The sequence below is a fragment of the Nerophis lumbriciformis genome, linkage group LG25, assembly GCF_033978685.3.
Source record: "Nerophis lumbriciformis linkage group LG25, RoL_Nlum_v2.1, whole genome shotgun sequence".
Taxonomy (NCBI): Eukaryota; Metazoa; Chordata; class Actinopteri; order Syngnathiformes; family Syngnathidae; genus Nerophis; species Nerophis lumbriciformis.
The window spans coordinates 42,049,705-42,075,228 of record NC_084572.2 but is presented as its reverse complement, the minus strand read 5'-3'; the positions used below and the strand labels follow the sequence as shown (position 1 = coordinate 42,075,228).

The following is a 25,524-nucleotide window of genomic DNA, read 5'->3' as shown; positions in this document are numbered from 1 at the left end:
TTATTTTACTATTTTTGTCTTTTTTTAGGTGGCTAAAATACGCGGTGCTGCTGACCGCCGTCTAACGTTACGTGTGATATATTGACTAACGTAACCCTGCTTAAAAAAAATCACTGAACAAAAAGTATGAATAAGGTAGTGAACTGCAACAGATTCCCGTGTTTGCAATAACGTTATAACGTTAGCAGTGAGTTTACAGCCTCACTGATTTAACTACACAGCAAATAAAAGTCACGTTACTTAGCCAATAAACGTTATCTTACATTCAAAACTTACCGTTCTTTGTGCAACTTCAAATGCCGGACGAAGTTGGAAGTTGTTGCCTCTCCATCAGTAATTTTGGAACCGCATGTGTTGCATACTGCAAACCGTTTTGTGTTGACCACCTCGTCATTTTTATACCCAAACAAAATGATTTTAGGTATCATTTTTTGTTCACTGGCGTGTGGTTTGGACATGTCTTCTTCGTTGGTTGTCCTGCAATTTGATTGGATGAATGCTGTGTGATGAAAACAAAGTAGATCTAATTTGATTGGCTGTTGTACTGAGAGCACACCAGCTGACACACGCAACGCTGATAGACAAGTACACAATGAAAAATACGGAGCGCTCCCGAATAACTTTTTCATCTTTGGGTTTTGGGGAAAGTAGCAAGTCATGTCAATTCAAAAGGCTCAAGTCCAAGTGAAGTCGATGTTAAAGTCTAAGTCGAGTTGCAAGTCTTTTTACATTTTGTCAAGTCGAGTCTAAAGTCCTCAAATTCATGACTCGAGTCTGACTCGAGTCCAAGTCATGTGACTCGAGTCCACACCTCTGCCTGATTCTGATGACTTGCATTGATAGGAATCAGACAGTGGTGCTGATAACGTCCGCATTTTCGAATGGAGGAGAAAAAAAGTCCTCCTTTCTGTCCAATACCACATGAAAGTGGTTGGTTTTTGGCATCTTATTTGTCCAGCTTCCGTACTCCTTTGTATACACTTTACAAGAAATACATTGTCGGCAAACTCCGTAGCTTGCTAGCTTGTGCACGCCAGCTCGCCAGCTTTCTGAGACTCTTATTTTGGTAGCGCAGGCAGGATGAAGCAGAGCTTTTATTGTGCAACTGTGCAGTCGGTCTTTGGAGTTTTGACGACAGGTACGGCGCCAGAGTATGTTGAAATAGTGTTTCTCGCCTTCCAGTCGGTAATTTTAATGAGCTGGCAGCAGCCAGCGTCAGCTCAGAAGACCCTCGGGTGCCGTGAATGTCAATCAAGTGACGAAAGTGACGTCATAGTGAAGATTTATGATCGCTCATTTTTAGGACTATTTTTTTAATGCCTGGCTGGTGATCGACTGACACACTGCGATCGACGTAATGAGCACCCCTGCTCTAAGGCAAGGGTTTTCAAAGTCTGATAAGCTAATGCCAGTTATAGAGAGTGACCCATTTGATGTTTGGCATTTTCACAAATTTTCAGTATCTTTTTTTATTTTAACAACTCTAAGAGAGCTACATCAGCAGATACAATATATAAAAAGTTAAAGTAAAGTTAAAGTACCAATGATTGTCACACACACACTAGGTGTGGCGAAATTATTCTCTGCATTTGACCCATCACCCTTGATCACCCCCTGGGAGGTGAGGGGAGCAGTGGGCAGCAGTGGTGGCCGCGCCCGGGAATCATTTTGGTGATTTAACCCCCAATTCCAACCCTTGATGCTGAGTGCCAAGCAGGGAGGTAATGGGTCCCATTTTTATAGTCTTTGGTATGACTCGGCCGGGATTTGAACTCACAACCTACCGATCTCAGGGCGGACACTCTAACCACTAGGCCACTGAGTAGGTTGGTAGATACAGGACTGTCTCAGAAAATTAGAATATTGTGATAAAGTTCTTTATTTTCTGTAATGCAATTAAAAAAACAAAAATGTCATACATTCTGGATTCATTACACATCAACTGAAATATTGCAAGCCTTTTATTATTTTAATATTGCTGATTATGGCACACAGCTTAAGAAAACTCAAAAATCCTATCTCAAAAAATTAGAATATTTCCTCAGACCAAGTAAAAAATAAAAGATTTATAACAGCAAAACAAAATCAAACATTTGAAAATGTCAATTAATGCACTCAGTACTTGGTTGGGAATCATTTTGCACGGATGACTTCATAAATGCGGCGTGGCATGGAGGCAATCAGCCTGTGGCATCGCTGAGGTTTTATGGATGCCCAGGATGCTTCAATAGCGGCCTTTAGCTCATTTGCATTATTGGGTCTGGTGTCTTTCAGCTTCTTCTTCACATTACCCCACAAAAAACTGGTCACCTTTTTTCAGACATTATCTCCTCTGAGCGCGTTTGTCGTGTCAGCTTCAAACTAGTACAGGAGGAGATTGAACCCTTCTGATTAAAAGTTGACCAAAGAGTTTTAATTACTGCTCCGGTTTGGATTTTATGTGCCGTCAAAGTCGGTCCCGTCCATCGCTGCTTGCAACTTTAATTATTATTTGAAACTGGATTTTACATAACGTACGTAACGGACTGACTTATTGTGGCGGTTCGCTCCCTGTATGCTCAGTGTCAGAGCTTGGTCCGCATTGCCGGCAGTAAGTCGGACACGTTTCCAGTGAGGGTTGGACTCCGCCAAGGCTGCCCTTTGTCACCCATTCTGTTCTGAACTTTTATGGACAGAATTTCTAGGCGCAGTCAAGGCGTTGAGGGGATCTGGTTTGGTGGCTGCAGGATTAGGTCTCTGCTTTTTGCAGATGATGTGGTACTGATGGCTTCATCCGGCCAAGATCTTCAGCTCTCGCTGGATCGGTTCGCAGCCGAGTGTGAAGCGACTGGGATGAGAATCAGCACCTCCAAGTCCGAGTCCATGGTTCTCGCCCGGAAAAGGGTGGAGTGCCATCTCTGGGTTGGGGAGGAGATCTTGCCCCAAGTGGAGGAGTTCAAGTACCTCAGAGTCTTGTTCACGAGTGAGGGAAGAGTGGATCGTGAAATCGACAGGCGGATCGGTGCGGCGTCTTCAGTAATGCGGACGCTGTATCGATCCGTTGTGGTGAAGAAGGAGCTGAGCCAGAAGGCAAAGCTCTCGATTTACCGGTCGATCTACGTTCCCATCCTCACCTATGGTCATGAGCTTTGGGTCATGACCGAAAGGACAAGATCACGGGTACAAGCGGCCCAAATGAGTTTCCTCCGCCGGGTGGCGGGGCTCTCCCTTAGAGATAGGGTGAGAAGCTCTGTCATCCGGGGGGAGCTCAAAGTAAAGCTGCTGCTCCTCCACATGGAGAGGAGCCAGATGAGGTGGTTCGGGCATCTGGTCAGGATGCCACCCGAACGCCTCCCTCGGGAGGTGTTTCGGGCACGTCCGACCGGTAGGAGGCCACAGGGAAGACCCAGGACACGTTGGGAAGACTATGTCTCCCGGCTGGCCTGGGAACGCCTCGGGATCCCCCGGGAGGAGCTGGACGAAGTGGCTGGGGAGAGGGAAGTCTGGGCTTCCCTGCTTAGGCTGCTGCCCCCGCGACCTCGGATAAGCGGAAGAAGATGGATGGATGGATTTTACATGTCACTATAAAGTTATATAAGCCTTGCTTGTTCAATGCAAAACTTGTTTGGGTCCCTATTAAAAGGTTCCTTTGTTCAACCTTGGCCTGCGGCTTTGTTCAGTTTTAAATTTTGGCCCACTCTGTATTTGAGTTTGACGCCCCTGCTATAGAGCTTTTCAACAGATGGAAGCATGTAGTGCTCTAAAATCTCTTGGTACACAGCTGCATTGACTCTGGACTTGATGAAACACAGTGGACCAACACCAGCAGCTGACATGGCTCCCCAAACCATTGCTGACTGTGGGAACTTCACACTGGATTTCAAGCAACTTGGCTTTTGCTCCTCTCCAGCCTTCCTCCAGACTCTAGCGCCTTGACTTCCAAATGAAATACAAAACTTTCTTTCGTCTGAAAACAGGACTCTTGACCACTCTGCGACTGTCCAGTGCTTCTTTTCCATAGCCCAAGTCAGACGCTTCTAGAGATTTTAGAGCACTACATGCTTCCATCTGTTGAAAAGCTCTATGGAGATGATGATTTTGTGACGAAACTTACACGCTGTGTTGCTGTTTGTCTGAATCTTGTGTCCGTCGCCAGGAAACAATGACTCGACTCGGGGCAGAACATTCATACTTTGTAGTCCAGACGTTGTTAAAAGTCCGATTTTTGCAATTTATTTCGATTAATTTTTTTTCCCGAAGGTTAAATGAGTATTCTTCTTCTACTCACCCACATGCCTCGATGTTGCCCCCTGCCGGGTGGCAGGAGTACTGCATATGTGATCAACCCTAGTTTGAATGGTTCCATCAAACCTATTTAGGTTTGGCCAAATTAAAAGCCTTGGGGACCGCCAGTTGAATAAACCTGCTTTATAGACTTTAGTACAGTATATGTTCCCACTTTATTGAGACTGTGCAATACTTTGTTTTGTATTCTAAACCTGACTCAACCAAGAGTTATGCCGACTAACACAGCTGTTTGTATTTTGCCTTTAGCTGCCTACCGCCTTCAGAGGAAGAAGCATCGAAAGATAAACAGCGGAAGAAGCTTCATAAGAACTCAGCACTGGATGTTGTCCTTAGCTCTCTTTGCCCAGCACACTGTTCCCTACTCTACCAGATTCTGAAGTTAGCTCACAAGGAAAGATTTCTCTCCTCCCCTGACCGAGTCTTAACGGAAGCTAACTGCTGTCACCGTGGAGGGAAGAGCAACTCCTTCCACTCTTTGTGCGATTGTGGTCATCGAGGCTGCGGAAGCACAATGTGCCATCCGAGACACGCGATACCCAATCGTTGCATTTCTAAATTCCCGTTTAAGGACTATCAAGGTGTTGCTCAAAACAACTACTGTATGCAAAGGTGCAGAATGGACACGTTCACTATGATTTGCCGCAAGAGTCTGCACTGTATTTCTTGCCAAGGCCTGTCAGTAGATCCCATCCACGTTGTCTGTCCCTTTGAGTCTTGCGCTCCAATCTGCTGCAAGAATCACGACCCCCACTCTTGTTCATGTGTTCCAAACCACACCTGTTCGACACAGCTGAAGAACACTCCAGAGACAGGAGATGCAGATCCCCTTTGTCCAGCTCTGAGAAGGCAGCAGAGCCCTTCGCCTCCCCCGCTTTCTCCAATCCCCTTTGATGTTGATAAGATGCCGGATGAAATGCCACCTTCCCTGCTTCACCATACACAAGATGAGGCGGCCCGAGTTCCAGACGCAGAAATAACAAATGAGATAGAGTGCAGGAAGAACCGAAGTGGAACTTCACTGCAAGATGTTGTCAATCGCTTCAGTGAGAAACTTGACACCATCAGACCGCCAGAGAGGAACCCAGCTCTGGCCTACCCAGCCAGCCATCTGCCGGAAAAGGAGCAGCTAGAGTCCTCTTCCATCAGTCAAAACTCCCAATTTCACACAGACAGCCATCTGACCGAAATCATCACTACTGTTCTTCACACACGCAGCGCCAGTGACTATAACCTCAGCGATCTGTTCAATCGCCACGATAGCCAAGAACCCAAGTCGCCCAACACACGCTTGCGTCGTCGCCAGGAAGTCCTGGCAGCTCTGGCGACACCAGCTGATGGTACTACAACCCGAAGGCAAAGCCTGCAAATTAAACGAGACCTTGCGATGTATGACCTTTCATACAATCGAAAAAAGGTTGCACAGGCAAGGAAATCCCAATTAAAAGAAGTGATTGCAGTAAATACATCAAGCACTTTGTTGGACTCGAATGTCATTCACGATGTAGCAGGAACTGAGTTGAATATGCACAATCCAAGAGTTATGGTGGTACCATTAAGTATCAACAAAATCAATGATAAAATACAAACAGAGGAAAGATCTGCGAATAAAAAAGAGCCAACCTCCCCAGACCTGCAGAGCAAAAGGTTTGAGGGCAAGGTTAATGATGCCATGATTCTTGAAAATGCTAGCGGTGCCACTAATAAATGTAATGATAGACCAGATAGAAGCCATAATACCATTAATGACAGTCATCCAGACCAGACATCCCCTGCAAAAGAGTCAAGGCGGTCCAGGAGGAACATAGTCCCTCCACAACGATTTGCCTCTTACGTCACAGAACCCAGGAAGATGTTCTTCGTAGCTTGCTTCTCTGAAAGAGTCTTCAACCAGCAAACACACAAAGAAGAGGACCTCACATCAACCACCTCCGATGCCTTATTGAAAAATGTGCATGTTGAGCATGCTTCACTGCAGTCCTCAAAAGAGGACTCTTCCTCATGTGACCTCCCCCAGGCTAAAGAAGAACACAGTACATGCCATGCAGAATCAAATGAGGAACCCCAAACTGTAGCACAAACATCTCCAAAAAGACTATCAGGCTCAAATACTGCATCAAGAAGACTCCAGTACTCAAATGTGGGTATGACTACCAGGTCTGCAACCTTTGCTAACACTCATTGTGACTCTGCGGTCCAGTACACAAGCCCAATAAAGTTAATGTTTGTATCACAGTTAATAGACAAAGAAGGCGTCAGATATCGACTTAAATCCGCAAAGTCTGGATCAATTGCACAAGTAGGGGAACCCTTTGACCCGTGCAAAGAGTCCTCCTGGGCTGGGACACGAGAGAAGAAGCAACAAAAAAAAGCAAAGCATCAGTCAACTACCTCGCCTGGTAACACTGTACGTCCATCTCCAAAGTCAGGTTCTACTACACCAGCGACTTCCCCTTCCTTGTCACTTAGGTCCGCTTCCCGTCTCAAATCAGACTCGGTAGCAGACAACACTCTTTCCTTATCACCCAAGTCTGCTTCCTCACCAACTGTGCCTCTCTCATCTCCATGTAAGTCCACCTCTTCCCCACTAAAGTCAGTTTCCGTGTCACCCAAGTCAGCTTCTTCTACTCCACTTAAGTCGCCCTCCTCGTCACCCAAGTCATCATCAGCATCTGATAAATCCACTACTTCACCCAAGCTTGTGTCGTCATCCCCTAAACTCAGCTCCGGAAGATCAGGAGAAAGTAGTCCAGCTGAGAACCAAAGATCACCAGGCGACTTGCAGTCTTTCCATGAAACAACTCCCCCCAAAAGACGTCCAGGCCGGCCAAAGAAACTTGGGCCGCATCTGGAGCAAAAAGTAAAGCGACCAATCGGTCGACCGCGAAAGCAGAAGCCAGAAGATGCTGTACTTGGGACGAAAGCAAACGTGCCTGATGAAACTGATGAGAATGTCAATAAGAACCTCAAAATAACAGTAGTCTATGGCCGTTCAAGAAGAAACAAACGAATGGTTTCAGAGAGCTTTGATAAACTTCAGACTGAATTCCAAGACGTGTGGCAAGCAGCAAGTCTGAAAAACAGATTGGGTGTAATAAAAAAGTCTGAGATCAACCTAGGTAGTTCTAAAATGTGTTCAGTTGACCTCAGTCCAATGAAAGAGACCAGGAGTGACCTTAAATGCCAGAAAAGAGATAAAGTTTTACCGTCAAGAAAACCTGGTAGACCTGCAAAAGTTAAGATCTCTGGAATCTCGGTAACTGTGACCACGGTGTCACCAAAGCAACGGAAGATTTTGATTGAGCGGTCTGCTGAGAGACAAATGGAAAAGAAAGCACTCCTGCCAGAATTCCAAACTTTAAAAGAGCCCAGGAAAATTGGCAAACACTTGCAAGCAGAGGAACAAAGAGAACCCCAGAGTGTAAGTCAGAACCAACTGCCTAATGAGCCGGTAGCTGTCCGTCAGTCAAAGAGAGTGAGCAAGCCCTCCATCTATTTCTTGCACGCCGTTGCCACCGCCACAACTAGATCATACAGTCACAGTAACGCTCTATTACGGCGCTCCAAAAAACTTCTGCTCAACAAGGCCAGCCAAGAAAGGAAACAAGAAGAGAAGCAGAGTAGAATAGAACGTTCTGGAATGAAAAGGCAACACTGTGACCAAGAGAGGAGGAAAATCTCTCAAGAACTTAACCGAGTGGCGGGTGTTTCTGTGGAATCAATCTTTGCTCCAGAGGAAGCAGTCCGCTGGTGGCCAGCGTCCGCTGAAGAAAAGACCTTGAATCATGAGCTCGCCAGACGTATCCGCTTTTTCTCCAACTCCTGGGTCTCGAAGGCAGTGAAGAAACATGAAGTAGACATTGAAGTCAAAGTAGACACAGAAGAGAGCAAGTCTTCGGCGGTTCAAACGCTGTTCAACTGCAGCCCAAATACACCCAGGACATGTAGTTTGCCACAGCTGTGCTCCTGGTTCATGCAAACCACAGAAACACAGTCCTTGGCCATTGTCAAGAAGACAAGCTCTCGCAACCCCTACGAAGTCATGCACTTCCCCCACTTGCTAAATAAGCAAGGCGTCAAGCATCAAAGTCCTCAGGCTGAACGGCTACACAGACACCTCAAGAAGTTCGCCAAGACTTTGCCCAAAAGCACCGTCCAGTTTGAACGAGCTAAAAGGAGAAGGGAGAAGAAAACGAAGGAGCCTCTGGCCATCCGAAACATTAAACGACGACTCTTCGTTACCAGGATGGTGAGCCGAGGACGCCGTAGCCAATACCAAGCCACACTACTTCGGGCAAGGACACGATTCTTGTCCCCGCCAGTGAGAAAGAGGTGGGCACAAAAACAAAAACCTTCATCTAGGTTAAAATTGAAGGCGTCAAACCGACGAGCAGAAGAAGTCCAATCCCAGCGAGACCCAAACATCTCCTGTAACTCCCCGTGTGTACAATCACTGAAGGAATGCAGAGTGTTCTTGAAAAAAATCGACAAATCCCCCGAGGAGTGGGACTCTTGGCCTCTGAAAGCAAATTCCAGGAAGTCCGCCTCTGCGTACGTGGACAGAGAGCTGCTCGGAGATTTTAAAGCTGTGAAAACAAGGAGGGTGAAAGTCAACGGCAGGACTGCAGATTCCGCACCTGAATCGCTCCGGATGCTGGAGAATAAAACACCTTCGGGGAGGCAGAAGGAAGGTCCTCATGATCCACCACCAGCTAAAAGGCTGCGACAATCGCGGATGAAGGGCTTAAGTGGACCAAGGTGGCGCGACTTTGTCTTGGGTAACTACCTCTCTTCATTCCTTTTACGGTATTGACCCCAGAATGGAAGGAGTGCTCTTCAATTTGGGGTAAAACAACCTTTTCAAGGGCCGGTTTGCAACCTCCAGAGTGCTAACTTTCACAAGTTTTGTAACAATTATGTCAGCTAATAAGAGCGATTTGGCCAAGTTAAGTTATTAACGTCAGCTATTATTGAATGTAGTGTTCCTTTGTTTACATTTATTTAAAATCTATTGACTACTGCTTGCAGACAAATTATTTTAGACTTGTGACTCTGTTTCACCAATCCAAAGTGAGCACCTTTTGGCTCCATTTCACCAATCCAATTTTTATATACATGATGTAAGTATATATGTCATGTAGTAACGTTCATAATAACATGTAATATATACATGATGTAAGTATATATGTCATGTAGTAACATTCATAATATGTAATATATACATGATGTAAGTATATATGTCATGTAGTAACATTCATAATAACATAGTATTTACATGATGTAAGTATGTATGTCATGTAGTAACATTCATAATAACATGTAATATATACATGATGTAAGTATATATGTCATGTAGTAACATTCATAATAACATGTAATATATACATGATGTAAGTATATATGTCATGTAGTAACATTCATAATAACATGTAGTATTTACATGATGTAAGTATATATGTAGTATCTAGTAACATTCATAATAACATGTAGTATTTACATGATGTAAGTATATGTCATGTAGTAGTAACGTTCATAATATGTAATATATACATGATGTTTATATATATGTCATGTAGTAACGTTCATAATAACATGTAATATATACATGATGTAAGTATATATGTCATGTAGTAACATTCATAATAACATGTAATATATACATGATGTAAGTATATATGTCATGTAGTAACATTCATAATATGTAATATATACATGATGTAAGTATATATGTCATGTAGTAACGTTCATAATAACATGTAATATATACATGATGTAAGTATATATGTCATGTAGTAACATTCATAATATGTAATATATACATGATGTAAGTATATATGTCATGTAGTAACATTCATAACAACATGTAATATATACATGATGTAAGTATATATGTCATGTAGTAACATTCATAATAACGTAGTATTTACATGATGTAAGTATATATGTAGTATCTAGTAACATTCATAATAACATGTAATACATACATGATGTAAGTATATATGTCATGTAGTAACATTCATAATAACATGTAATATATACATGATGTAAGTATATATGTTATGTAGTAACATTCATAATAACATGTAATATATACATGATGTAAGTATATATGTCATGTAGTAACATTCATAATAACGTAGTATTTACATGATGTAAGTATATGTCATGTAGTAACATTCATAATAACATGTAATATATACATGTGTAAGTATATATGTCATGTAGTAACATTCATAATAACATGTAATATAAACATGATGTAAGTATATATGGCATGTAGTAACATTCATAATAACATGTAATACATACATGATGTAAGTATATATGTCATGTAGTAACATTCATAATAACATGTAATATATACATGATGTAAGTATATATGTCATGTAGTAACATTCATAATAACATGTAATATATACATGATGTAAGTATATATGTAGTATCTAGTAACATTCATAATAACATGTAATATATACATGATGTAAGTATATATGTAGTATCTAGTAACATTCATAATAACATGTAATACATACATGATGTAAGTATATATGTCATGTAGTAACATTCAAACTGCCCTTTGAGGGAAAAAAAAAAAAGTAGCCAATCAGCAGTGATTTTGTTCACCAAATTCATGAAAGTGTCTGCTTGGTGCAGGAAACTAGCTGGCCAATCACCTTCCTTCCTGCCTTCCTTCGTGCCTTTGGAGCCAGCTGAGCACCACCCGGTGGACGTGACGCTCCACCTCCGATAAAAGACGACACGCTGCACTATTTTGATATGTCCTGCTTTTGTAAGGAGAGACTGGAGTTAACACTTTGTTCCCAACAACACCCGCACTGCTGAAAGTATGTCACCCAGCATTAGTTTTGCACCATCCCAACAGCTACTGTAAGTGACTTCATTACTGACACGTGTCTCTAGAGCCATAATGTGACTTGGAACAAACTGCATTTACTTGATAGCATGTGGGGGGGGGGGGGCATCTGAATGTTCTCAACTCCCGTTTCCACGCCTAGTGTCGTAATGAGCTATAAATAGGCGTGGATGTAGCTAATGTCTTTTTTTTTTTCTCCATTCTGCAGTCGCCCGCCTCCAAACCTCACAATATTTCAGGTCCCACAATCATTTTGAGACATAAAGCACAGGCCTAAAGTTTGTTTTCTTTATTTTCATGACTATTGACATTGTAGATTGTCACATCAAAACTATGAATGAACACATGTGGAGTTATGTACTTATTAACCTCTTAAGGCCCAAGCTGTTCGTTTACATGCTTTTCTTTATTTCTCTTTGCTATTTGGGCTTATTGGACCCTAAGTAGAATGAAAACTAAGAAGCATCTTTTCATATGATGTACTTAGTCCATAAGTACACAAATGTGTACTTCATGTTTAGTGACATGCTAATTCTTATTTTTACACTTTTTCCGCCAAATTCCATTGTATGTTATACTCTTCTGACACCACCAGATGGCAGTATAAGTGTCCACATAAGTGGCCATAAGACCCCAATTCAGTAGTGTACACAATTTTGGAAGTAAGAGCTAAAAAGGTGCTGTCCACGCATGTGGCCACTAAGCCTTTAGAGGTAACAAAAAAAAGGTGAAATAACTGAAAACATGTTTTATATTGTAGTTTCTTCAAAATAGCCACCCTTTGTGCTGATTACTGCTTTGCACACTCTTGGCATTCTCTCCATGAGCTTCAAGCACACCTGTGAAGTGAAAACCATTCACCTCTTGAAGCTCATGGAGAGAATGCCAAGAGTGTGGCTATTTTGAAGAAACTTAGAATATAAAACATGTTATTTCACCTTTTTTATTGTTAAGTACATAACTCCACGTGTTCATTCCTAGTTTTGATGTGACAATCTACAATGTAAATAGTCATGAAATGACTAAACTTGAACTGTATTTACGATAGCATTAAAAGTTTTTTGTTTCTAGCATCATGTCCTGTTTTAAAAGCGGTCTTGTATTTTTGCGGACTGAGTGAGTGAACACTAAGTCTGTGGTTTTAAGTATCGTGTGTGTGGTCTTGTGGTGGCGGACAAAGAACCTGCTCACTGACTTTGGTGCTAAACTTCTGTCGTGTATTTTTTTTCCTGTCTTTTTATACTGCTGCAAGTGTGACGGCTGTTTGGACCAATAAAAATGTGGGTTTTTTCACCAGCTTGATTTTTAATGACAGACTTTCTGCAGGTACATGACTTCAATGCTCTATCATGCAACTTACATGTGTGTGTGTATACACACACACACACAAGTATATATACACAACACATGTTGCACTGCAGATAGAATATAGCTATTTATCCCACAATGTGGAAGTTAAGTGTATGTAAAAACCTGCACTGCAACAACCTAACAGGAGTGTCATGAAAAACAAATACTACATATTGCTTACTAATATGTATATATTGAAGATAAAATACGACAAAAAAACATCCGTATCGCACACCACAAAAAAACTAAGTAATCACCTAAGTGGGCATATATATATATATATACATACATACATACATACATACATACATACACATACATCCCTTTATTTAAAGTGTCCACCATGGGTGCCCGAGCTTTCAGCCGCTCTGCCCCACATCTTTGGAACTCTTTACCACCGGACCTTTGTAACTTAGATTCAATATCCCTCTTCAAATCAAGACTCAAAACACACCTATTCCTGACTGCCTATTCATTGTAATCATCTTTTATTCTCTATCTTTGCTGCTGTTGTTGTTGTTGTTTTTTATCCAATTTGATTTTATTGTTGTGATTTTGTACGGTGTCCTTGAGTGCCCAGAAAGGCGCCTTATAAACAAAATGTATTATTATTATTATATACCGGTATATATATATATATATAATATACATATATAATAGGGGTGTAACGGTACACAAAAATGTTGGTTCGGTACGTATCTCGGTTTAGAGGTCACGGTTCGGTTCATTTTCGGTACAGTGAGAAAACAACAAAATATACATTTTTGGGTTATTTATTTACCAAATTTGCAAAATCTTCCATCAAAAATATTTTTCTTAGTGTAATATTTGATGTGAAGTAATGGGAACCTTGGATAGGTCAATAATTCATAATAACATTGATTTTGATTCAATATTATGTTCTGAGCAATGACAGTTTGAAAAAAACAAAAAAAAACAGCTTTGTTTTATTAGTCAACATTGCAACTTTTTCTAAACTACATTTAACCTTTAAGCTTTTTTATTTCACTTTTGTTATGTTTTTGTTTATTTTAATAGTATTTTTAGAATGTGCCGTGGGCCTTTAAAACATTAGCTGTGGGCCGCAAATGGCCTCCGGGGCACACTTTTGACACCCCTGCTATAGATAATAAAAAATTAAATGTGATAAATCTATGGATAAAAAGCAGAGCCTGGCGACGCATGCTCGTTTATCATAACTCTCTCTCTCTCTCTCATATATATATATATATATATATATATATATAACATTTGTATATTATATAATATATATATTAATTTTTTTTTTTTATATACCGGTATATAAAATATATATACATATATATATTAATTTTTTTTTATATACCGGTATATAAAATATATATACATATATATAATATATATATATATATACATATATATAAAATATATATACATATATATAAAATATATATACATATATATATATATATATATATATAATTTTTACTATAGTCACATGTTTTAATTACAAAACTAAGCCTTTGACAATAATAATCTTGAATAGCTGAAAAAGTCACGTAACTTACTCTCAGGTGAAATAAAATTGGCTCACAAGTCCGATCTGAGAGTTTAATTTTCTGTAATGGTAGCAGCAGCTGCTGGTTGTGGTGGCGACAGCAGAAGTTGCTTTGTTGGCCACGCCAAGGAAATGGGCTTTTAGGCAATAGCATGTGTCATTTCACCGCATTACATTTTTTTTTATATCTCTGGACATTGAGTTTTAATGTTGTTTAAGGCCTTGCCATCCATCCATTTCCTACCGCTTGTCCCTTTTGGGGTCGCAAGGGGTGCTGGAGCCCATCTCAGCTACAATCGGGCGGAAGGCGGGGTACACCCTGGACAAGTCGCCACCTCATCACAGGGCCAACACAGATAGACAGACAACATTCACACACTAGGGACCATTTAGTGTTGCCAATCAACCGTTTAAGGCCTTGATTTTTGCAAAATGTAATGACTTAATGATGTTGGAAAACCCTGACTTAGCTTTGCAAGTACATTACTACTTTTGTACCTTCCTTTACTTACAAAGTGGTGTGTACTAGCAGGGAACTGGCTATCCAGGTGAGTGTGAACTATTTTGGTAAAGAAAAGTTTCATGAAGTTATCCACATACAGTACCGGTACATATGTATGTATATACTGTATATACAGTAGATGTATAATACACACACGTGTTGATAAAGTTTCATTAGAATTCAGTGGTGTGCCATCAGGGCCAGCAAGACCTTCTCTGCTGGTCTAACATAACCAGAAATCATCATCATAATTTGAAGGAGCCTATCTTTATTTACATTTTATGGAAGGTGCTTTATGTTTATTCAGTCAAAAAGGGACTATTTACTTAAATAATACAAAAATGTATATATTGCATGTTTAGAATAATTATAAGGTACACTTTATTTGTAATTATTACATTTATCTGAATAATTTGATGACGTACTATTTTATACTGCTTTAATACAGTGAAGATTACGTAACTGTTTAATTGCATATATGGCGGAAGGATCTGTGTGGTAATAAGGTTTGGACACAATGTATTATGGGTAATGGCAGTCAGGTATGGTGGAATCGAGCCACATAGTTTTTTGTACCTTACTCTTACTTTTTCTAAACTCTTTCTTACTGTAACAAACTCTTTATTTTGCCATTCATTTGTTCCCACATTGTTATTGTTTGACATTTTGAATGATTAAGTAAGTAAACGATATAAAACAAAGAGGAGTGTCTGGAGTTTTGTTTGTTGTTGCTGCTGCAGCAAGCGGAGCAGGAGAAAGTAGAGGAGTGTCAAGCTAAGGCTTCATTAGGAAACTACATCATTAAAGATAAAAGTAATGTTAAGTTGACTTTCCCTAAACGTATTTATATTCTCTTCATGTCATATTATGCTGTTGTTTTTAGTTGTTATCCAATCAGAATTCAGCTAGCTTTTGTTGCCATGCTGTACCAAATCTGCCTTAAGAATGAACAATGTGTGCACTGTAAGTGAACAGGCACATACAGTTGATAGATCATTGTGATAGCCAATCAGATCACAAATTGTCAGTAAGGCCTTCTAGATGGCCTCAAGTTGAACCTGACATTTACACCTGTGATTGGATACTCACTGGGTCAGTTAGCGGATGAATTTGAGAACACATACAGTTGATAGACAGTTGCGATAGCCAATCGGATCACAAGTTGTTGACAGTAGCTGTTCTGTTACAACTAAAAGTTGTTAAAGTCTTGGTGTTAAAGTGTGTCATGCTTGTCGTTTAATGAACATTGTTACGTGTGTATTTGTCGCCACCAGGTGGTCAGGGCAGGTAATAAATCTTTGAGAAGTGCGAACTTTCAATCAAACTTTGACCAGAAGTTGCATCAGCCAAGCAGAGAAATTATAGCTTGATTGCTAATGCGTTTTAATTGATTTTTAAATACGCCAGAAAATAACCCATTTTGTCCACTGTTGATGTGTAGAGTGTAAATGTGTTCCTGTATAGTATTTCTCCAGCAATGGTCGTGTGGTAGGGGTGTAACGGTACGTGTATTTGTATTGAACCGTTTCGGTTCGGTTCCGAGGTGTACTCAAGGAGTTTCCACACAAACATATTAAGTAGCCACCTCCGCCTCTGTCAGTCCTCTACACAGCACCCAGCATTGTTCCACCCACACAACCATCTGATTGGTTACACACAGAGTGGTAACAGCCAATCAGCAGTGTGTATTCAGAGCGCATGTAGTCAGTGCTTAGCGTTTAGCAGGTAATCATCAGGCAGCGGACTCTCCCCAAACGATAATAAACACCTCCCAGTCAACTACTAGTAACATCACTATGAGCCCGTTGACCTTCTAGAAATATAAAAGGCAGCTCAGCTCGCTCGCAGTCCTGGCTTGAGGTGAAGTCTAATTCGCTTTTAGCGTAACGTTAGTGTGTGTGCTACGGACAGCAAAGCCCTGTCTGCTATTTCACTTTACCTTTTTTGTGTTGATTGAGCTGTGTTGAAGCAGCAAAAAAGGACATTACCGTATTTTCCGCACCATTAGCCGCACCTAAAAACCACAAATTTACTCAAAAGCTGACAGTGCGGCTTTTAACCCGGTGCGCTTTATATATGGATAAATATTAAGATTCATTTTCATAAAGTTTAGGTCTCGCAACTTCGGTAAACAGCCGCCATCCTTTTTTCCGGTAGAACAGGAAGCGCTTCTTCTTCTACGCAAGCAACCGCCAAGGTAAGCACCCGCCCCCATAGAACAGGAAGCGCTTCTTCTTCTACTGTAAGCAACCACCCGCCCGCGTAGAAGAAGAAAAAGAGCGCGGATATCACCGTACGTTTCATTTCCTTTGTGTGTTTACATCTGTAAAGACCACAAAATGGCTCCTACAAAGCGACAAGGATCCGGTTCATGAAAAGACGCAATCTCTCCATCCGCACACGGATTACTACCGTATTTCACAGCAACTGATATTCCTGTGAACCGCACTGTGGAACGGGAGCACGTACGGTGAATATTCGCACCACAGGGAATGAGAAGTCATCCTTCACTGTGGTTCTAGCTTGCCATGCTAATGAAACTTCCACCCATGGTGATATTCAAAAGGAAGACCTTGACAAAAGAGACCTTTCCAGCAGGCGTCATCATAAAAGCTAACTCGAAGGGATGGATGAAGAAAAGATGAGCGAGTGGTTAAGGTAAGTTTAAGTTTACGCGAAGAGGCCGGGTGGCTTTTTTCACGCAGCTCTGTCCATGTTGATATACGTATGTTTGTGATTGCACATTTGCGTACATTTTGGGAGTGAACAGAGTTGTTAGAACGCTGGTTTTTAATATATTATTAAAGTTTGACTGACCTATCCGACTGTTTTTTTGACATTCCTTTAGCGCAGTTAGATGCGGCTTACAACACCGGGCGGCTTATAGGTGGACAAAGTTTTGAAATATGCCGTTCATTGAAGGCGCGGCTTTTAACCCAGGGCGCCTTATGGTGCGGAAAATACGGTATGTTAAATGAAGAGTTTCTGTCTCTGACAGTTGATATAATAATGTAAGTGCATCATTAAGCCTACATGAACTCCATGGTGTTCAGGGATGAATAGTCTCTCCTATTGCTATTGTACCATTTTTTCAGCTATAGTTGCATTAATCATTAGTAATGCAGCAGCCTAGTTTTGAATGGCAGGGTCCCTGCTATCACATGTTGATAAAAATATAACATTTACATAATAAAAATCAACTACAGGCTTCCCAAATGCTGTAATAAATTAAGCATGATGAGTTGACTTGAAACTGTTTAATGTTGCACTTTTTATATGTAGAAGAAAAGTTTTGTCATTTTATTTAATCTGAGCAACAACTTGAGGCAGTTTAATGTTGATTAACGTGGGCAGAATTATTATAGTGTTCCCAATGTTAAAAGGATAAAGCCATTGTTTACAAAATTTGGTAAATAAATAACCAAAAAATTTATATTTTGTTGTTTTCTTACAGTACCGAAAATTAACTGAACCGTGACCTCTAAACCGAGGTACGTACCGAACCCAAATTTTTGTGTACCGTTACACCCCTATTCTGAATGGAATCGTCCCCCAAGTAAAAAGGCAAAAACTTAACAAATGCACCTTTATTGTGTAAAATGTGGTATATAACTATTATATAGTAGCGGTACATATTGTGTATAAGTAACATATAGTAATAGTATGTATTGTGTATAAGTAACATATAGTAATAGTATGTATTGTGTATAAGCAACATATAGTAATAGTATGTATTGTGTAAGAGTAACATAGTAATAGTTTGTATTGTGTAATAGTGGATGTCTTACTTGTGTTCATGACTATTTAGAAGAGACTAGGAGACGTTGGCCTCCTGGTTGATGAGAGGATTCAGATCCAGTTTGGTCTTCTCCAGGGCTGCGATCTTGGCCCTGCGTGAGGGTCGCACCGCAGGGGCCGAGTCAGGCACGTTTTCTCCGTCGCTGTGAGCAAGATGACAAAACAATCATGCAACTTTGATCAATGTGGACATGTCAGCTGACTTTAAGCACCCTCTGGATTGGCTGCTGCTACTCCAAGTGCAAGCAATCAGCTGCTCCGGTTGTGACTGATGCTGTAGCAACTCACATCACCTTCTTTATTGGCAATTATCCACTCAACAGATAAAATATCGGAACGGTAAGATGCAAAGACTTAAGTCAACATGACCATCATCTTTTTAGTTTGAGTTCCCTGCAGCGTTCACAATTGGTTGACGGCACGATGTGCACCCTGAACTCCATTGTAAAAATGTGTGTTTCTACATTTGTTGTTTGTTTTATTTTATGCTTAAATCTACCATGTAGTTATGTTACCTTTAATTTGGCTATTATAGTGTCATTTTGACAATTGTTTTGATTATAATATAATTGTAATATTTAATGATAAATGAATGTGTTGTGGCAGTTGTGGATGTCACCAATGTTTGAGGAAACACTCGATTGCTTTTCCAAACACATCTTTAATGAACTGTCAACATGAGAATGCTAAACAGGAAGTGCTTAAAGTTGAATGGCTTTGTAAAAACACTGAGACAAAGTCTAAGTTCATTGTGCTCTTTATGGTGTTTTTGAAACTGCACCAATTCTTTCCTCAGAATTTTCAACTAACTTGAAGTGTTTTGCCAAGAGGATTATTCATAATGTGAACATTTTCAGAATGTGCTTGTTCCATTTTTTTGGCCAAAGTAAAACAATCTGAAGTTGTCTTTATTTTTAAGTTATTATGCCATGATTTTACCAGTCCGGCTCACGTGGGAATGGTTTCCTCCAAGCGGCCCCTGAGCTAAAATGAGTTTAACACCCCTACTCTAAATTAAACACAATTGATGCTAATCTACCTTTTTGTTCTTTTTTTCCCAAATAAGAATTGATAAGAGAACCGTTAAAAAAAACTAATTGTGAAGCAGAATCGAAAGTGGAATCGGAACCGGGAAATTCTTATCAGTTCTCGTCCCTAATAAAGACACAAATTACTTTTTTTAAGATAAAGCATATTAACAATATAAATAAGAAATGTTACCTTTCCTCTGACGACTCCGCCCTCTTGCTGGGTTTTCTGCCTCCTTTGGCTGCACACGCCTTCCTCTGACCTGCTCAAATAGCACACGTTATTAGACCTGTTCAAATAGCACACATTAGACCTGTTCATATAGTACACATTATTAGACCTGCTCATATAGCACACGTTATTTGACCTGCTCATATAGCACACATTATTAGACCTGCTCATATAGCACACATTAGACCTGCTCATATAGTACACATTATTAGACCTGCTCATATAGTACACATTATTAGACCTGCTCATATAGCACACATTATTAGACCTGCTCATATAGCACACATTATTAGACCTGCTCATATAGCACACATTATTAGACCTGCTCATATAGCACACATTATTAGACCTGCTCAAATAGCAAACATTAGACCTGTTCATATACCACACATTATTAGACCTGCTCATATAGCACACATTATTAGACCTGCTCATATAGCACACATTATTAGACCTGCTCATATAGCACACGTTATTAGACCTGCTCATATAGCACACGTTATTAGACCTGTTCATATAGCACACATTAGACCTGCTCATATAGCACACGTTATTAGACTGCTCATATAGCACAACTTAATTAGACCTGCTCATATAGCACAACTTAATTAGACCTGCTCATATAGCACACATTAGACCTGCTCATATAGCACACATTATTAGACCTGCTTATATAGCACACATTATTAGATCTGCTCATATAGCACACGTTATTTGACCTGCTCATATAGCACACATTATTAGACCTGCTCATATAGCACACATTATTAGACCTGCTCATATAGCACACATTATTAGACCTGCTCATATAGCACACGTTATTAGACCTGCTCATATAGCACACGTTATTAGACCTGCTCATATAGCACACATTATTATACATGCTCAAATAGCACACATTATTAGACCTGTTCATATAGTACACATTATTAGACCTGCTCATATAGCACACGTTATTAGACCTGCTCATGTAGCACACATTATTAGACCTGCTCAAATAGCACACATTATTAGACCTGCTCATATAGCACACGTTATTAGACCTGCTCATATAGCACACGTTATTAGACCTGTTCATATAGCACACATTAGACCTGCTCATATAGCACACGTTATTAGACCTGCTCATATAGCACAACTTAATTAGACCTGCTCATATAGCACAACTTAATTAGACCTGCTCATATAGCACACATTATTAGATCTGCTCATATAGCACACGTTATTTGACCTGCTCAAATAGCACACGTTATTAGACCTGCTCAAATAGCACGCATTATTAGACCTGCTCATATAGCACACATTATTAGACCTGCTCATATAGCACACATTATTAGACCTGCTCATATAGCACACATTATTAGACCTGCTCATATAGCACACGTTATTAGACCTGCTCATATAGCACACGTTATTAGACCTGCTCATATAGCACACATTATTAGACCTGCTCATATAGCACACATTATTATACATGCTCAAATAGCACACATTATTAGACCTGTTCATATAGTACACATTATTAGACCTGCTCATATAGCACACGTTATTAGACCTGCTCATGTAGCACACATTATTAGACCTGCTCAAATAGCACACATTATTAGACCTGCTCATATAGCACACGTTATTAGACCTGCTCATATAGCACACGTTATTAGACCTGTTCATATAGCACACATTAGACCTGCTCATATAGCACACGTTATTAGACCTGCTCATATAGCACAACTTAATTAGACCTGCTCATATAGCACAACTTAATTAGACCTGCTCATATAGCACACATTATTAGACCTGCTCATATAGCACACATTATTAGACCTGCTCATATAGCACACATTATTAGACCTGCTTATATAGCACACATTATTAGACCTGCTCATATAGCACACATTATTAGACCTGCTCATATAGCACACGTTATTTGACCTGCTCAAATAGCACACATTATTAGACCTGCTCAAATAGCACGCATTATTAGACCTGCTCATATAGCACACATTATTAGACCTGTTCATATAGCACAAGTTATTAGACCTGCTCATATAGCACACATTATTAGACCTGCTCATATAGCACACATTATTAGACCTGCTCATATAGCACACATTATTAGACCTGCTCATATAGCACACGTTATTAGACCTGCTCATATAGCACACGTTATTAGACCTGCTCATATAGCACACATTATTATACATGCTCAAATAGCACAGATTATTAGACCTGTTCATATAGTACACATTATTAGACCTGCTCATATAGCACACGTTATTAGACCTGCTCATGTAGCACACATTATTAGACCTGCTCAAATAGCACACATTATTAGACCTGCTCATATAGCACACGTTATTAGACCTGCTCATATAGCACACGTTATTAGACCTGTTCATATAGCACACATTAGACCTGCTCATATAGCACACGTTATTAGACCTGCTCATATAGCACAACTTAATTAGACCTGCTCATATAGCACAACTTAATTAGACCTGCTCATATAGCACACATTATTAGACCTGCTCATATAGCACACATTATTAGACCTGCTTATATAGCACACATTATTAGATCTGCTCATATAGCACACGTTATTTGACCTGCTCAAATAGCACACGTTATTAGACCTGCTCAAATAGCACGCATTATTAGACCTGCTCATATAGCACACATTATTAGACCTGCTCATATAGCACACATTATTAGACCTGCTCATATAGCACACATTATTAGACCTGCTCATATAGCACACGTTATTAGACCTGCTCATATAGCACACGTTATTAGACCTGCTCATATAGCACACATTATTAGACCTGCTCATATAGCACACATTATTATACATGCTCAAATAGCACACATTAGACCTGTTCATATAGTACACATTATTAGACCTGCTCATATAGCACACGTTATTAGACCTGCTCATGTAGCACACATTATTAGACCTGCTCAAATAGCACACATTATTAGACCTGCTCATATAGCACACGTTATTAGACCTGCTCATATAGCACACGTTATTAGACCTGTTCATATAGCACACATTAGACCTGCTCATATAGCACACGTTATTAGACCTGCTCATATAGCACAACTTAATTAGACCTGCTCATATAGCACAACTTAATTAGACCTGCTCATATAGCACACATTATTAGACCTGCTCATATAGCACACATTATTAGACCTGCTTATATAGCACACATTATTAGATCTGCTCATATAGCACACGTTATTTGACCTGCTCAAATAGCACACGTTATTAGACCTGCTCAAATAGCACGCATTATTAGACCTGCTCATATAGCACACATTATTAGACCTGTTCATATAGCACAAGTTATTAGACCTGCTCATATAGCACACATTATTAGACCTGCTCATATAGCACACATTATTAGACCTGCTCATATAGCACACATTATTAGACCTGCTCATATAGCACACATTATTAGACCTGCTCATATAGTACACATTATTAGACCTGCTCATATAGCACACATTATTAGACCTGCTCATATAGTACACATTATTAGACCTGCTCATATAGCACACATTATTAGACCTGTTCATATAGCACAAGTTATTAGACCTGCTCATATAGCACACATTATTAGACCTGCTCATATAGCACACATTATTAGACCTGCTCATATAGCACACATTATTAGACCTGCTCATATAGCACACATTATTAGACCTGCTCATATAGTACACATTATTAGACCTGCTCATATAGCACACATTATTAGACCTGCTCATATAGTACACATTATTAGACCTGCTCATATAGCACACATTATTAGACCTGCTTATATAGTACCGGTACACAATACCTCACAATGCACTCAATAGGAGTAAAAATTAAACATGTTGTACCTCTTTTATCCTTTTTGCTTGATTTAGTCGGGTCTTCCGCTGCAGTTTCTGTGAAAACACCGTGATCATTTATTGGGGTTTTAGACGCAGCCTGACACTGGACAAACTCACAATCTCACCAAGTTTATATTTCTCATTTCAAGTCACACTATGTAAACAAATATAATACAAGTCACAATCCCCTGAATAGTCATTTTTAGTGAGACTTAAGAACTTGTTTTAGGTAATAGATCTTCTGAGGACAAAATACTACTTCACAAGTTTGTTAGAAGACAGAAAACATCAAAATACTAGTAAGTATAGCTAATAATATGCCTGGGCCGATAACAAATTTTGCTTGACAATATATCAACCTACAAATTACCGCAGCTAAACAATATCATTTCCATTATTTTAATGAGACCAAATTAACCACTGGTGTAATGATAATACCGTACATAATAATATTAATAATGCATGCATATCCTTTCAAATACAATACATTTGTATTTCTTTATATGTGTAGACTGCAATATGATGGCAGTCACACATAAGAGATACGTGTAGACTGCAATATGATGGCAGTCACACATAAGAGATACGTGCAGACTGCAATATGATGGCAGGCACACATAAGATATACGTGCAGACTGCAATAGGATGGCAGTCATACATAAGATATACGTGCAGACTGCAATAGGATGGCAGTCACACATAAGAGATACGTGTAGACTGCAATATGATGGCAGTCACACATAAGAAATACGTGTAGACTGCAATATGATGGCAGTCACACATAAGAGATACGTGTAGACTGCAATATGATGGCAGTCACACATAAGAGATATGTGTAGACTGCAATATGATGGCAGTCACACATAAGAGATACGTGTAGACTGCAATATGATGGCAGTCACACATAAGATATATGTGTAGACTGCAATATGATGGCAGTCACACATAAGAGATACGTGTAGACTGCAATATGATGACAGTCGCACAAGAGATATGTGTCGACTGCAGTATGATGGCAGTCACACATAGGGATGATGTTCGAAACCGATTCTCCCGGTTGTTCGATAAGAAAAGAACCGATTCCATGGACTCGAATCCCTTTTTGAGAACCGGTTCCCGTTATCGAGGCCACTATAGTAAAGAAAAAGAGTTGGTTCTTTATTCGAATCCCTGGGAACGAATCCCGTGTCACAGGAAATGCCCTGTGGCACGTCCCAGGAAATGACGTAGCTCAGTCATTAGGCGGCAGATACAGAAAGCAGCAACAACAATGGACCGGAAAAAATGCCTCAAAGCATGGCTTCATTTTACAAAAAAATAAGACGAGGAAACGGCTATCTGCAATTATAGCCAGGCTTCGCTCTCATGAGTACAACGAGCATGATGAAACATGTTCGGGGTGCACATAACCTGAAGGTTACAGAAAGGTGTCGTGGAGAAGCAGCGACGAAGCACGCCCCTCTTCAACCTGCAGCGCCAATTCCAGTGACAGTGCTGGTGAGTAACTAACGTTAACTGTTGCCGGTTAATTTCCATATCTGCTCACTCGTAGCCTTTAGGCTAAAATAACGTTGCCTCATATGTGAATCCAGGATTGCAGTAATGTTAGCTAGACTGAACTGAACTAGCCAGTGGCTAACGGTAACGTTAGCCTTTTTGTATGTGTCTGATAACGTTAACGTTATCTTGTAGCCTACACCAGTGGTCCCCAACCACCGGGCCACGGCCCGGTACCGGTCCGTGGATCAATTGGTACCGGGCCGCACAAGAAATAAAAATTTAAATTTTTTTATTTTTTTTTATTAAATCAACATAAAAAAACACAAGATACACTTACAATTAGTGCACCAACCCAAAAAAGCCCCGCTCCCCCATTTACACTCATTCACACAAAAGGGTTGTTTCTTTCTGTTATTAATATTTCTGGTTCCTACATTATATATCAATATAGATCAATACAGTCTGCAGGGATACAGTCCGTAAGCACACATGATTGTATTTTTTATGACAAAAAAAAAAAATACCATACCATGGGTA

At 40.0% G+C, this 25,524-nt stretch overlaps 2 protein-coding genes across 4 annotated transcripts in view; one reads left to right on the top strand and one right to left on the bottom strand.

The window, feature by feature from the left end:
• lcorl (ligand dependent nuclear receptor corepressor-like) overlaps positions 1-12,451 on the top strand; it is a 73,581-nt gene extending 61,130 nt beyond the window's left edge. For both annotated transcript variants that reach the window (XM_061984450.1, XM_061984451.1), the window contains 2 exons: positions 4,534-9,062; positions 10,939-12,451. In XM_061984450.1, the coding sequence (XP_061840434.1) occupies positions 4,534-9,062; positions 10,939-10,946 (4,537 nt within the window). In that variant the 3' untranslated portion in view covers positions 10,947-12,451. The remainder of the gene's footprint in view (positions 1-4,533; positions 9,063-10,938) is intronic.
• A 5,668-nt stretch (positions 12,452-18,119) lies between these two features.
• ncapg (non-SMC condensin I complex, subunit G) overlaps positions 18,120-25,524 on the bottom strand; it is a 65,894-nt gene continuing 58,489 nt past the window's right edge. Inside the window, exons 20-22 of one of the 2 annotated variants that reach the window (XM_061984448.1) lie at positions 23,494-23,541; positions 19,567-19,636; positions 18,120-18,488 (exon numbers count right to left, since the gene is read on the bottom strand). In XM_061984448.1, the coding sequence (XP_061840432.1) occupies positions 18,362-18,488; positions 19,567-19,636; positions 23,494-23,541 (245 nt within the window). In that variant the 3' untranslated portion in view covers positions 18,120-18,361. Of the gene's footprint in view, positions 18,489-19,566; positions 19,640-23,493; positions 23,542-25,524 lie in introns of both variants that reach the window. The other variant, XM_061984447.2, reaches the window with a different exon arrangement.